General features: G+C 39.5%; 1 protein-coding gene across 1 annotated transcript; it reads left to right on the forward strand.

Moving 5' to 3' along the window:
- The first annotated feature begins 411 nt into the window (after nucleotides 1-411).
- Nucleotides 412-12,946, forward strand: C2H6orf58 (chromosome 2 C6orf58 homolog). The gene is made up of 6 exons (XM_071547905.1): nucleotides 412-732; nucleotides 4,926-5,012; nucleotides 7,848-8,032; nucleotides 9,218-9,351; nucleotides 9,795-10,033; nucleotides 12,511-12,946. The coding sequence occupies exons 1-6, from the start codon at nucleotides 414-416 to the stop codon at nucleotides 12,642-12,644; spliced, it is 1,098 nt and encodes a 365-aa protein (XP_071404006.1). The 5' UTR covers nucleotides 412-413; the 3' UTR covers nucleotides 12,645-12,946.
- The last annotated feature ends 3,365 nt before the right edge of the window (nucleotides 12,947-16,311 follow it).

Here is a 16,311-nt window from a genome sequence, read left to right on the forward strand (position 1 = left end):
GCTGCGGGGAGCTTTGTGGCATTTCTGCCTCTTTTTTACCAGAAGGAACTAGGCTGAGAAGGGAAAGCCGATAGTAAGAAACAATGCAACAAAAAGTTTTATAATGCAGCTGTTCAATCAGTATTGTAGCACATCAGCCATTTGGAAGGGTGGGTATATATCATGGGCAGCACAGACTTGAACATTTTCTGATTAGATTGGTTCCCCTTAAACATCTGCTCCTTCTCCCTAGATTCCATGGAGAGGACAGAGCATTACTCATAGCTGCTAATCTGGCAACTCCATGTCAGGGTCACTGGGAAGAGGGAAGGGCGATGGAGACCTCTGCATATGAGTCACCCTTTTTTGCCCAACCCTCACCTTCCTTGATAAAAACCCTGCAGCCACAAACACCTGGGTCACAAACCTCCACAATGTGGTCCTGCCTTGGCCAACTCATTCTTCTTATAGTGACTCTTACCCTGAGTCCTGTGACTACCACAGCATGGAGTGAAAACAAGGTCACTGGAGAAGAATATCCCCCTCTATGGGACCTTGCCTCTGAAAACCTGCTGGATTTCCCAGTAAAGGACAACAAAATTGTCATCAATGCTTGGAATTATCAGGAACGACTGGGAGTGTATAAGAGCTTGCTAAAATCTTCAGACAAATATTTTAGTGCCTTTGGACCCCAAAACTTTGGCAATGTTCTCTGGGGATTACCACTGCAGCATGGCTGGCAATTTCGTACAGGTATGAGTTATGTCTTTAAACTGCTGGATTAGCAAAGTGTTTACCAGATCTGCTTTGAGTCTTCCTTTCCAAAGTTTCTGCCTCAAAAGCCAAATGTAGCCTCAGAGAGTATAAACTTTGACATACTGAGCTAAGCTGCCAATTTGAAAAAGAAATGCTGATTGAAGAGAACACCCTTGCCTTGTTGAGCAATAGCTATTAAAATTCCGAATATGAAGAGGTCAGAAGCCAGAAGATCTATGGTTTAGATGGGCAATATTCCAGTTAGCTGTAAATCTTTGAAAAGGCATTCCCAGTTGCTCCAGTTTATGGTAAAGAGATTTTAGGGCCCCAACTCTGTGGGGTGGTTCTTAAATTGTTAGTTAATAGGCTTTTAGTTTTTGTTAATGGTTGCTAGTATTACAATCTTCTATACGTGGCTTGAGTCTAATTTCTAATACAGGTAGCTGAAAGTCCACATCTCCCTCTGCAAATTTATTTCCATTTGCTGTTTATAATCAGTTAGCCTCATTATTTTCTAGAGATGCTTTTTTAAAAAATTCAGGTTTGTTCAGGTTTGTTTGTTTGTGAGGCTTTTGGGGTCTCTATTTGGTGGTTGTTGTTTATTTGGTTTTGTAGTGTTTTAAATTTTGTCCACATTCTAATGGTTTATCCCCTAAAAGCTTGTTGTTATCTAGGGTAGTCATTCTTGTTTACTTGTTGTCCAGAACAGGGAAGCAGACACAGAAACACATGTGACAGGTCCCTGAAGGCTAAGGTTGTGGTATCTTATTGGGGGCTTTATAAAAAAATGCATTCTTTCACAGACTGCTTCACACACAGCAGTCCATGAGGCTTTCCTTTCAAAGCCAGAGTTGAACTTGCCTTGTTCTAGCAACCAGAAAAGAGAGAAATAGGGGAATAAAAGTCAAGGATGTTTTCAGGAACTTGTGTCTGGTGGTAACAAGGTGTAAGCAAATGTGTCTGTCTTATTGGGTTTTTTTCTTTATTCTGTGTAATATGTAGTTTCAGCAGGTGGTGGTTTGGCTGAAGCAGTAGGTTTGGAAAAATACAGAGGTGCTGCAGCTGATGGTGAAGGAAGGCTGCCAGCATTGAGTCACACCTAATGGAAAATTAACTCCTAAGTCAAAATGAGGAAAACGAGGTAGTAAGCAAACTCCAAACAGGGAACTAGTTGGCAAACACACAGCAACATGAAGAATTTGGCTGAAGATTAGGCAAGCTTCTTCCTCTTTCCCTTCTTTATGCATACAAAAAAGAGGAGAGGAAGAAAAGTATGGCTGGAGAATTGACCCACTGTGAGACAAAGATGACGGGATGCAGAAGCTACACTTGAGTGGTGACCGGCTGTAAAGGATCTAGTTACATAGTATGGCCTCTCCACAAGGTGAGGGTGTGCCTTGTTCCAATGGCAATTTCCAAATAGGATGATAGTAGGTAAGAAGATCTGCATTTGGTTGCATAATAGGTAAAGGTGTACTGTCACCTGACAAAGAGTCATAGGACTTGGCCCTTAGGCTGGGATATATATTTTTGAAATTATATTACCAGAAGGTTAAAAAAACACTGAAAGGTTTTACAGTAAAAAAAAAAGAGAGAGAGAGAAGTTGAAGGAGAAAAGGATAAGGGATAAAGAACAACATAATTCTGGTGCATATCATATTGAGGCTAGCAAATGGCTAAACCTAATCAAGATAGTCAGCTGCACTAAACTGGTGAGCAATGGTTGAAGCATTTGTATGTTGACTCAATAAGCTTGGACAAAAAAAAGAAAAAGCAGGATTTAATTCATGGTGCAAGACAACAGATTTTTGAAAATACTGCAAAAATGGTTGACTTAACTGTTCTGTCTGGTCTTAAAATTCATGTTACTGGGAAAATATTTTTATGGAAATGTTTCTATACAAAGAGCAAGTGAAGCTATTACTTAATAAGAGTGATACAAAGATTTGCAATACTCTATTCATGGACATAAAATGAAATGAGTAATTTGCCAAATTCACAGTAGAGACAATGACGTTGAGACAGCACAGATGTTAGGAATGAGACTGTGGAAGCAGAAATTGCCACTTGGGAGATGAAGCTAGATGGAGAGTCCTACCTACACAAACTGAGGAAACTGGATAGTCTCTACTTCCAGTTCACATACAGAAGTACAAATTCAGGAGCAAGAACTTTAAGAAAGATTCAGGTGGTATTGTATGTCTGAAGAGCAGGAAAGATTGTACCTATATTTAAGAAGAAGGAAAAATGGGATAAGGACAAAAAATGTTTATTTCTCTTAAATCAGCAGTAGATGAGACAGAATAAGTATAGAGGAAAGGATATTTAAAGACAGAACTAAATAAAAAAAAGGAAGAAAATACAGCTTAAAAGAATCAAAGGTAGATTGTGTCAGGCTAACTTGATATCTTCTATGACTTTTATTAAAGTCCAGAAATGCATTTCCTCTCTTGGCAAAAGCAAAGAATAGAATGGAAATTTTTAATGATACTTTACAAGGTAAGGATGAAACAGGGAACTGCATATCTGGTAAAGGAACGTCTGAAGGAGAATTTAGCAATGAGTGTGATAAGAGAAGTATACAGCTAAGTGAAGGATCTGATCAGAGTTCTTCATCAGCAAGATAAGAACAACTGCATTTAGCATTTTCACTAACAACCTTTCCACAAAAATCAGTGAAGGAATCTTGCTGATGAGGTTGCACATATTTGCCAATAACATAAAGCTGGGAGGCACTGTTGATACAGAGACACAGATTAACCTGAGTAGACCTGAAGACTGAAATAACAATCATGTTAAACACAGAGAATAGGAAGGACCAGAGACAATAAAAATGGAGTGTAGACCTGTAAGTGCAGCTAGTAATTTCTACGTATCTTATCATTATCACTGATACTGCCCAAGACTCTTCCCAAAACACCAAGGCGAACAACCCTTGGTAAACCTTGGACACAATTCTTTTGCAACATTTTGTCCTTTTCTTCTTATTCTTTATCATTCCCATCAATCTCATTTGCACACCAGTGATCTATTGCTGCTTATTTTTGGCACTCTGTTGAAGTAGAATCCTGAAAAACAGCATCTTTCTGTAAATACTAAAAATCATATTTTTTCATTTAAAAAAATTCAGTTGAACTGCAATCCTCATCACTGCAAATTCATGCTCTCAGTGCTCTGCACTGAAAGACATGAGTTTGAGCAGCTAGTATGTCTCAAAGCACAAGCTCTGTCCTGTTGTCTAGGAAGGATAATTAGGATAATTTGTATGTACATTGTTCATGATCATCTCTTCTTCTTGAGGAAAAAGTATCAGAAAATTTGGTTTGGTAATGAGGTTTAGTTCTAATTTCACAGAAATGATGCTGTTTTTATTCAGCTGACTTGTCAGAGAGTAAGTGCTCTGCAGGGCAGAGTTTGAGAGTTCCTGGAATAGCTCAAGTCATTGGACCAGACCATGGTGACTTCATGGCATGCACTTAAAGCAGAATTGCTGACACACTACTTGTCTACTTACTGCTTAATGTACAGGTATGTTATTCTTTTAGGATTTAGGCTGTTTCTTCATGTCACATGCTTAAAATAAAATATGCCTTACATGCTGTTATGAATAATTGCAAAATGTCTTGCATGTTTGCTACAGCACAGATGCTTGAAAACCTTGCTAATCAGTTACAACAACGTTTGCATGCTTAGCTTCACGGTAAGACTCTGTTTGTATGCAAGATTAAACTGAAAGCGATTCTGTATCACAGAACCCAATTAGATGAGACAATTACTAGCACATTTAATTTGTGCCATTCTGCTCATTAAGCAGCTCTTCTGCACTAGCAGCCCTACATCTATTGAAAATGGTGCATCACCTATGCATGTGTATGTCTCTTCGTGAATGTATATTTATATCTCTTTAAAATGTCACTGTGATGCCCTGATTTCAAACAGTTCCATAAATTCTCAGAATACATTTACAGTGAGGAATAAATCAAACTGTGAAACACAATCCAATTATGATGCATTGAGAAATTCAACTAGTCTAGGAACAGTAGCTTACAAAATAGAGCAACAGTAACTGTTTTGCTTCTCTGAGCAAAATTCTGCATGCTTTACTCCTATATATTTTTTCCTCTCAGTAGGATTTCTTGTGTGAAAAGTTTGAGAAATATTTATTGTATTATTTCATTTGATTCATTCAGGTAGGTTAGCAGATCCTTCTGGTGTGACTTCCTGTGGCTATGAAGATGGAGATCTCCTGTGCCAATCTGTAAGAAGCTGGTGGTCCTGTAAGTATATGTTATTACACTGTTCTTCAAAATAAGATTAATGTCCTAGAAGGCCATTTCTAAATCTTTCTGCTCCTTAGACTTCTCTATTACAATTTCTGTGCTACGTAATGCTCCATTGCACATTTGCAGTGAGACACCTAGGTGTGAATAAATGAAAGTTAGTTGATCTGGATGATTTATTTGAGGAAGGAGGAAAATATCACCAAATTTGCAGCCTTAAAAATGTTTACACTGCAAGAATTTATGTAAACATGTGTGGGAAACACTATGACATTATCTATAGTTGTAGATATTTGCAGTTTTCAATTACTCCAGAGCAGATTTGTTCAGGTTCGATGCCAGCACTCCAAACTAAAATTTGGTGTGAGAAGGTCAAGCAGGAATCTTTGTGACTCTTCCATTACTTTGGTTCTCCTTTCCCATAGCTTGTTTTCCCTCCATCATTTCTGTCCCTTGCTCCTTTAGCTTCCCTGCTCTCCTGTTTTAAGTCCTCCTTTCCACCAGACCTGCCAGCAGGCTTCAGGGAGCAGCTCTGTCCCTTCCCTGCCACAGGAATGCTCTGTTGCAGAGGCCCTTTTAATGAAGCTTCTGTCTGTGAGCCAGCAATTAAATGCATATATCTTCAAGTGAACAAAGGGGCAAGCACAGAGCAAATTTAAACTATAAATCCACAGTAAAACCAAAGCTGACTGTGATACTCCAACTTTAGTTTCCACCTCTGTGGTTGGATAACACTGGATGCTCTACGGGAAAGTGTCCCATGCAGTAGCAAGCAACAAAGGTCACTGCATAGCCCTGTGCAAGCAGGGGACCTTCCTGGAATAGGGACTGTCACATTTATCTTCTCATTATTTGCATTCCTGCTCTTCACCTCTAAATACTTCATGTTGCTTGATATCAGTTTTGTTGCTTCCACAAAATGTATAAACTCAGCCTTGATTTCGTCTATTGCAACAAGAACATGCAAAGAGTCTTTGACACTGTATGGAAATATCTCTTACTGTTGTGAGATATCTCTGTCCTTCAGAGCTGCCCTCTCAGGCATGAGTCTTACAAACTCAGGAATTAGTTTAAAGCAGAAACTCATGTTTAGTACATCTCTAAGTGGATGGGACTGTTGGCTGATGCCTAAATTCCTGTGGAAATAGGCACTCAGAAACAATATTGAGGGAGAAAGATAGATGGTATACCTTTATTGAAAGCTTTCAAGGTGCACACCAGAAGGTCTGCGACCTACATGCACGAGCCCACACATGCACACAGACATGCACACAGACATGCGCACCTGTGACCAGGGATGTCACGGCTTTTATAACTTCTTGAGCAATTAACATATGAGATATCTACAACCAACCATGATTCTCATTTCCCTCTGTGATCCACCCATAGGGGTCCTCAGAACTGCCCCTTGGAGAAGTTCCAGAACCTTCTTCTTGTGTTTTGTCTTCACACTATCTACAGGTCTTCTCTGATCTCCCTCCCCCACTTAAGCTGTATTTTCTTTGAGGGAAGGGAAAAACTAAAGTTATAGTTGATGATGTTTCATGTTGAGATGGAGTTTGAGTGACTTTAGTTATTAGCATATGTAGGGTGTGAAAAGTAATACATATTTTTGAGATAATAAAGAGAAGTCCAAGTCCAGCTATCACTTACTATCTGGATCATTCCTTTGGCTTAGTTCCTGTTAGTTGCATTGTTTTTGATGAAGCATAACCACAGTGCTGCTGTGTTGCTCTATCCTTTGTTTCATATCTGTATTGATTTCAACAGAGCATGACCGCAGCACTTCCATGCCACTCCATCCTTTTTTTATCTCATCCTCAGAGTGATACACCAAGCTCCCTCAGTGTTCCTGTGCAGACCCAGTCCCTGGTGAACTATAGCCCAATATATACACTCCTTGCTCAACTTTGTTTTGTTTTGTGGTCTTGCCATTTTTATCCTCACTGCTGGGAATGTGTACAACATACCAGGGCCATCCATGGCCCTGAGACCACGTATGAGCAAATGACTACTCAGCAGAACAGCTCAGAGGCACCCACCCAAAAAAGAGAACAACTGGCAGGCTATTCTTCACTGAAAGTTATTAAACTTTATTTCTACAAAGGGGACACAATTACAAGGAGAACTAAAAATCTTCCTTTCAAATGAGGAATGTCAAATAGCTCTATGGGCACTCTCACTGCAGACGAGATTTGGCACAGGTGAGAACTGTGCCTGAGTTTTCTACATCCTGAATTTGACTGCTCCAACTGAAGGGTCAGAACAAAGAAAGTCATCATCGTGAAATAAATCTAGACAGATAAACTGAGGTAATTTTCAAGCAGTTTTCAGTGAATGAAATATTTTTTTTAAAGTAAAATTATTATTTTCCAGTAAAATATTGTTAGCATTTGTCTTTGCATTACTTATAGGTCTAGGATGCGAAGAAGAAGGTTTTTTTATTTAAAATAATACTTGTGGAGTACCTTTCAGTTTTTCTGTACTTAGTTTGCAATTAGTATTTTGAGAGACTTTTCCTGTCATGTCCATGATAGCCTACAAAGATCTTGGGGGGTTTTTCAGTAGTTTTCTCCTTTCCTGCAAATTAAAGCACACTGTAAACTTGTGCAAGACTCTTAAAGAACAATTTGTAAATGGACATTGCAATCACATCTAAATCAATACAGATATAATTGTTAGTGCATTTCTGTACATATATCCCACTGCTGAACACAGTTGTATCAGCGGCAATTTGAAATGGTTGCATTTGGTGTGAGAGCTCATTTTACTGTGCAGGAATTTTTCATTTTCTTGTCATTAACACCTCCTTCTTTTTCCTTATTGTTACAGGTATGAATTACTATCTGGCTGTCATACCCTTTCTGGGAGCAGTGGAGGCTGGCCTCTTTGGGCAGTTGCCATTTGAAGTAGAAATATTGCCACCAGAGGAGCGAAAAGATGATTTCTGTTATGGTGTCGCAGACTGCTGGTCTCGCATGCCCAAACTCATGGATGACTGGAAAGCTTTTTTTGAAGTAAACAATGTTACTTTTTTTTCCTCATAGTTTTGGAAATGAGACCAGAATATTACCTTTAAAAACTATTATTCCTGTCACTTGTAAGATTCAGAGAGCTTAGCTTGCTTTCAATAAGAGCTTCATGCAAAAGCAACAAGCAGGAAAAGTGAAAAGTATAACAAAGTGAGTCAGAGACAAGAAGACCAGGATTTTTACAGATTATGGAGGGGGTTTTTTTCTTGCTTTAAGATCATTTCTGTAATTTGGCCTCTGAACCAAGACACTGCTTTGTTAACAATTATTTTTGTATTCTTCCAATATTGCTTATGTTAGCAATACAAAATAAGCATGTGAGATGGAATACTGTCCTTAATAGCCTTGGGTTGGTTTTGTAGGGTTCATTTATTCCTTTAGACATCTGAAAACATGGAAATGCTGAAACTTCATTCAGAAGAACAATTATTTATGCAAGTAGACATTCTCTTTCCTCCACATTCAGCTGTTCCCCAATTCAAAAGATGGCAATATTTTTGATAGATTTAATAACTATTTGCTAAGATAGATACAATACTCAACATTATTGTCAGTAATTAAATAATTTATAAAAATCAGAAAGCTTAAATTATGAGTTCCTCTTGGTAACTCTGAATGAAGGTAGGAGGTTTTAGAGCAAGACTTGAGTTGTCTTCATAAGATCATTTTTCCTATGATGGATGTTTCAGAAGTTATTATAAAATATCTACTCCTCAGATAACCATAATGATAACCATTAAGGATAATTTTCCTATTTTCTGAAAATCTTCAGAAAGCGACCAAAAGGATACAGACAAGTTCTCAAGAAATCCAATATTTCAGTGCAGAAGCTTCCACAGCACTCAGATACAATAGTTCACTAAATTTTTGTGATAAAATACCTACATTATATGTATAAAACCCTTGCTCTGCTGAAGTCAAAGAACAGCAACTTCCATTAACTCCAGTGGGGATATGTACTCACTTTACAAATCCATATTAATCATCTTTTTTGTCCCTGTGTCAGACATTATAGTTACTTACAAATGTGGTATATTCTAACTACTTAAAAACAATTTCCCTGAGCTTGCAAGCTCCTTATTTTGTGAAGTATGTGCATAAGTAACAACAATTAATTGCTTTTAAACCTCCCCTGTGATTCTCTGCCTTTTTTCCTCCCTATTGCTGCAGTATCTGTTATCTACAGAACATAAAGCTGTGAGACCTGAAACCTTCTCCTCTTTCAAATTGGATGATGCCCTCGGTCTTATGTGGAAGGCACATGTTACCTCCATCGCTTATGCACTCCCCAAGTTCCAGGACAGGTAAGGGGATGAGAAAGGTGACCAAGAAAGATCTTCCCACCTCCATACCTCTTTGGAAGGGTAGTATCCTAATATAGTCTGCATGAGCTTTCTTACTTCAAGCATCTACTCTTTTGACTCTCTTCTTCTTTCCACTCTCTCAGAGAATGGGATGACCAGTGAGAGATGGCTGCCCAGACTGCCATGGGCAAGCAGGCTCTTGGCTTAAAGTGAGATGCTGATTACACTCTGGGAGCCAGAGCCTGATTCAGGAGCTGTGTTTATCTGGGCAGAGGCAGTGACGCCAGGAGAAATTAGGTGTAAGGTGCTGAAGGAGGTCACTGTGGCACTGAGACCACTCAGGATTTTATATTGAACAAAAACATTTGGGATAAATGATCAACTAATGTGTTCTACAGGAGATTTCAATTATCTGTTACATTTTTTATCTTCATCTCTTTCAGCTTAAAATATCTCTCTCATCCAGAAGCAGATTTTGGTGAAGACTGGTCTAATGCTGTAGATTTCATTGGGGCCACACACTTTTCTACAGATTTACCGACTGTAAATGACTTTCAGACTTTTCTGCCTCCAAGGATGCTTGTTGAAGGAGATGTCCTCCCATCCATCCGTGACTTTAGTCCACAGCAAAATAAAGTTCTGGTTTCACTGAGCACTCTTCACAAAGCAAATAAATTAACAGGTATGAGCCTGATCTACAAATGTCTGTAGTCTGTAGGTATTTAATATCTTGTTCTCTATATATACTTTTCTCTATATGAATACAGTGAATTTTTTATATAAAGCACTATAAACACTTTATAGAGACTAAAAGTAAAACAGTTAAAAATACAATCATAAGCAAACAACGTCCCAGAGCAATGAGATAACACTGACAATATGTAGAATTCCCATGAGACAGAAGCATTTTTGGAGCAGATGATCTTACTTTTTCCCCCTAGTTTTCAAAGGAACTTTAAAAACACAGACACTAGTTTTCATTTTACCAATTGAATTTCAAAACATCAAAGCTGTAATTGAAGTTATTATAGATCAGTTGGACAACAAAATGGCAAATGATAATTGAGCAACAGTTTGTGTGTTCATATATGTTCTGGTTTAGGTATTTGATTAGACAGACGATATAATTTGTCTCAGCAAAACTGTATCCTTAGACAATGCTGGTTTCATGATCTTCACCAAAAGAAGTCATCCATCACCATCCAGTGGTGTAACATAGAATTACACTCTTCTGAGGTTTCAGTTCATTCACAGATACTGCTGGGTTGGTTATTTTTGTTTGACCTATATGAAGCAAAGTTATTTTGAACGTTTAAATGAAAAGAGAATGTAAAAATGAAAAACTAGTATGCCTAGCTATGGCATTTGTGATGCTTTTCTCTGTCCATACATTTCAGTGAAAATTCTCTCTGCAGTTGCATTTGCAGTTGAAAAAGACATGAAATGAAGCTATTGAGTGTTATAGAAGAGCATCCTCCCATCACAGAGTGCTTCTCTCGCACCTTCCACATGGCATTATTCCTCAGAATCTGAATAAGGGTCTTAATAGCTCTATCCCCTGCCTGGCAGTCTATGCCACAGTTTAGGTTTCTTGACCTACTTCCACCAGAGGAGCATAAGAAGGAAAAGTATGATCAGCAGGACAGCAGGGGGATAGAAAAGCACCAGGGCAGCACAACAGGTAAAGGACAGCATTGCAGGGACAGAGGAAAGGTGGTATCGGTGCTGAACATGGTAGATGGAAGGAAAGAGAGAGATGAGGTTTCATGCAGGTGCAGCTATAACAAAGTTCATGGCTGAAATCCTGAAATTGCTTTGCAGGGAGGAGATTTTCTTGACTCTGCTCTAAGGGATGAGTTTTGAATTCGGCTGAGAATTATAGGGCAGATAACTCAGCCCGGTGATGATTTGCAGATCAGAAAAAGAAGCTTTAGTATATATTTGACTTGTGTCTGGATCCACAGCCTCAGCAGGAGCCTGAAAGACACTACCTTATTGCTACAAAACTCAGATGACAAGAAACGACATGCTGGTTTTTTAGGGTCAGATTCCTCAAACTTTTAAATACATCCTGTGAGATATAGAGTCCCCTTCTGGCACTCCAAACCTTAACAGCAGATAGAGGGATAGACCACAGCAGATAGTGCCTCCTAGGACAGGATCCTGCCTAACCAAGAGTGAGACTTGATTTCTTGAATCAGAGTTTGATTACTCTTTATTTTCCTCCAGTTGTCTCTGCTAGTTCAGCAGGAATTGTATTGAGAGAGTGCTATGCTACCTCTAAAGCTTCGTGACTCATGGATAGTCAGAAGCTTTACTTTTTATGCTCTGCCCCTCACTTATACCCAAAGGTAGAACAGCACAGGCCACATTATTCAAAACTTTTCCTGTTGTCCTCACCTTTACTGCAATTCTCCTGTGGTCCTCCTAGGCAGGAGGACTGTTTGTTGCCTTCTCCTCTTAACTTCTTATTTTCCCAGTACCATACTGTGCAAATTCAATTCTTTAGCATTGCCAGTTTACACAAAAACATGTTTTGCAGGAGAATAAACTCTTCTTGGCTTTCTAGTAGACGTTTTACCCTCAGATTTCTTCTGTGGACAACCCTTTATACACTAGAAAAATCAGCACTGAGTGGAGTGAGGAGCAATGAAACTGGTGCTAATGCTAGCCTGGGCTAGCCAGGCACACTTCCCTGATCACCACTGCTTACTGCCTGGAAAAAAAGTATTAGGATCATTTTCTTCTTTAGCTTGAGGCCTCAGCTGGCAGAAAGTGCAAATTTTTTGTTTAGAGAGGAAAAAAAGACAGGCCTGATTATAACTACCGGGCTACTGCTTCATAAACCATGAAGCTATGTGCAAGTGCAGAACCAAGACCTTAACGTGAGTCTTCAATCATTTTGACTTGCAACACTGGTGACAAGGGAACAAGTCCAGTTCTTTGTCAGGACAAAAGATCCTGAGCTGAATGAATGGCCTGTGTCTCCCTACACATTTGTAGGCAATTATTACCCCAGCAGCAAGCTCCAGCTTTGTCTACATTTCACAGTCCACAGGAGAGTGGCAAATGCAGACATGCAGCATTTCCATCTCTTGTGTGCTGTGAGCTGCATGTGTTCCATGCTAATTTGACAATGTCATGTTGTTTCTTTCCAAGGAGGTTTGCTGCTGAAGCTCTGGCAAAAGGCTATGTCTACTGAAGCAGGAAGAAAAATGGGCCGAGAACTGATTGAAAACTTGACTTCGAGCCAGAAGCTTGACCTTGTGGGAATTTGGAAGGAGCTGATTTGACAGTGACTGGTTTCTTGAGAAAGAGCAGTACCAACATGGTTTGGCTTTGTCTTTTAGCAGACATGTGTCTGGTAATCTGGCCTTGGTAATTTCTTACAGGAGGATTTCCTGAGAAACGATGTGTGCATCTCTCTCATATTGAATTGATATTTTCATCCTTAATTTTCCTAATTATCCCATTTGTTTAATTCAATTCCTTATGAATAAAAGGCCTCACAGAAAACCTTACTTAACTATTTTTTTTTTAACTTTATGAATAATGTATTATTATTGGAGACAAAATTAAATGCAGGCAAATTATATTCTGTTTCAGACTGGTTTTTTCCCCCCTGTAGACAGGGAGTCCACCAGATATGTAATTGCTCAAGTCCTTGATCGTCTAACAGATGATCATCAGAAAGTTTACTTTGAAGTTCTGATCCAAAACCAATGCCTTGACTGTTCCCCACCAAAGTTATTATTTTGCAGACCAGCTGCAATCAAATTTGAAGCTTTCAAGCTTTTCAGGGTAAATACTAGGGCATAGATGGATTTTCTCTGTATACTGCTTTGCAGCAAGAAAATGCCTAATGTGGTAGTGCAGAGCCAGCCCAGAGAAGTCCTGAAGCAATTAGCTTATTCTGAAGTAGCTGTTACATGACAACAGAGATTTCTGGCATTTGATCCATTCTGTTTACTTCAAGAAAACTTTGATCTATGTATTGATTTATGTGATTATGTATCCTGTATAACAACAGGTTGCTTTTCCATTCCCCCATGTCTAATCCTCTTGTTACAGTGATGCTGTGAATGACCCTTCCCCCAAAAACAGGACTTCGAGCCACGTTAGTGTAGGGTAAGATAAAAAGTAAAGGTCCTTTAATACCACAGGCCTACAGCCCACAGGAATACCCCAGCTCTTGTTTCTATGGCTTTTATAATAAGATCCCTCTGATCATTGCTTTACACATTTCTCAGTCCAGCCCCAGTCCCACCCCTGGACCAACCCCTGGAATTGGGTCTGGGGTCGTCAAGATCCTCTGTCTTCATCAACTCCTCTTCCTCGGGCACACAAAGGTCTCTTGGAGTTCATCAAGTTCTGGCTTTTGGGTCACTCTGACCCATGTTTATGTTTCATTCTGTAGGCCTTCTGATATCCTTCAGCTCTTTACCTTGGAAAGGAGTCTAAACAAGATTAATTAACTAAAGGAATTTGAGCTCCCTGTTCTGGGACCGGGGTAGTGATAGAAAGGCATTAAACTTAAACTGTTAGAAATATTAACCCTCTAAAAATCTACAACTACTGTGTTCCTAAAATCTACAAAATGTGAAAATCAGAACAAAAGCTCCTTTGGCATCACAGTGTGTCATGTGTTAGATGTGATTACTAGAAAGAGATGTGTTTGTAATCCCAATGACTGGCATACCCAGACCCAAGTGCTGACCCCAGTCTTCAGGGTGGATAACACATATTGGGAATCAATTATAACCTGGTAACAGAGGTTGTGGGAAGGTGGGACAAGGGTTCTGCATGCAGACAGGGGTTGAAGTTTCTTGAGAAATCTCCTGACTTGAATCCTCCATCTTTATGACCCCCCCCCAAACACCCCACCCCCACCCCAGAAAGCAGGCACAGCTGGAGCTCCCTTTCCATGGTGGAATGCAGGGCCACTGCCTGCTGTATCCTATCAGGTTATAGCCTGCACTACAATGTAGCTAAAGATAACATAAGTCTTAGACTCATAAGTCAAAATAAGGCAAAGCGGCTTTCTTCTCACACCATTTTAAGTCTGTGTGATAGTTTTGGTTGCACCTAACACCTCAGCTGGTAACTCACTGCAATACTCTTCACTCAGAAGGAAGAAGGCAAGTACCACTTGCTGTTCTGCTGGAGCTCAGAGCTTCATTCTACTGGATTCACACAGCACATTTACTTTGTAGCCATTGTAATGATGGCCCTTCTGACGCCTGAAAGACAGCCCAAGATTTTCCATGGACATTAGGGATGAGTTTCAAACTTCTTCTCCAACACTAAAGTGACTGAAAGAAGCTCTTGCAGCCTTGGTAGCAGCTGAGCAAAGGCCCTTCCAGCAAGGACACTCTGAGGATGCCTCTAGAAGCCCACCCTCCCAGCATGTTGACCGTGGGGTGGGAGTGCAGCCCTCAAGGCTGCAGCTGCTGCAGAATTTTCCAGTACTGCAGGTGCCCCACAAGGGAGCCCATCATCAGCCTGCCAGATGCTATAGCTGACAAAGCTTTCCATAGAAAAGCACATAGTACATAGTCAGCTCCCACTGTCTCTCTATACTACTAGTCCAGCTCCAGGCAGCAGGAGAAACATCAGCTCATTGTGAGGCTCCACACCTTCTGAGTTATTAGCCGTACACCAAGGAGATGAATGAAAGGCGTCCATGCACATGGCAGTAGGATTGGAACTAGATGACCTTTAGGGTCCCTTCCAATCCAAACCATTTTATTATTCTATGAAAAGGAAATTATTTTTGTCTTTCCATTCTACTTTCCTAGTTTGATAGGTACTTTCTCCCCCAAACTGAATGATATTTGCACTGTAAATTGAGAAATAATTATCAACACATTCAGCAGTTAAACACTACTTTGTCCTTTAATGTCCCAGAACAAAGGTTTTTTAATTATTCATTGTCACTTAATGGATAAACTCTTAATGTACCATCATTAACTAACAATTTTCAAAGGAAATACATTAATGAGGGCTAAGAAAATGTGGGAGTTTTTACCTTAATTACCTGGTTCATAGATCAGAGCAATTAGATTCCAACAGACTTTAGGTATAATCCAAAAAGCAATCACCACAGCTGCCAGCTGCTAAAATATTAAGCTAGTTGTGCTCCAGAAAAGTTTGAAAAATAGCTTTGACCTTTTCTGTGGTTAACTTAGACTTAAGGTTCATTTTGAAAAAAAAAAAAACATTAATACAAGCTTGTAAACTGCAAATGGCTAGACTTACGGGAATATTTGTAAAATACATTTTTAAAAAGCAAATAACCCCTTACCTGAATTCATGAAAACATGAAGAAATACTTCAGAATTTTGAAAAAGAACTATCTTTCTTAATACAGCATCAAGCATTTATATATTTCAGACACTTGGTCCTAATACAACAAGACAACCAGTCAGGTAAAGACTTTAGAAATTGGCCAGTGATTTCACTTTGGAGGTTGAGGCATGTATACAAGTTTAGACAAAATACGAGATGTGGGATTCTTATAAGCAGAGTAGAGCCCGATACTTTAAAATAGAATAGTTGCATTCTTGGAAGAAAACATCTGAGTACTGGAAACTAAACAGAGAGAAAAGCATCAACAGAAAGCTATAGAGGTACGGTATGATGCCTCTGGAGAGAAATGGGAGAGCACTGGAGGAGTCTGCTTGCTAGTTAGAGCCAGCAAAGCTGATAACTACCAAAGCAGGGATTTGCCCAGGAAGAAGGACTCACAAGGCATATGGGGTTTTCTTACTCAGCAGTAGTCAGGGGTTTGCAGTTCTGTTCTCACACCTTTTACACATGTAATGTCTTTACTAAGGAATTCCTGGCATTAAGCAGGGGTAGCTTCTGTTTGACAGAGGTGCTGTTAGACGAAAGCATAACCACAGCTGGCTGCATCTTCAGAAACCCAGAGAGTTAAACTTGTGTATGTATCTGCAAATA

This window comes from Pithys albifrons, chromosome 2, assembly GCF_047495875.1.
Source record: "Pithys albifrons albifrons isolate INPA30051 chromosome 2, PitAlb_v1, whole genome shotgun sequence".
Lineage (NCBI taxonomy): Eukaryota > Metazoa > Chordata > Aves > Passeriformes > Thamnophilidae > Pithys > Pithys albifrons.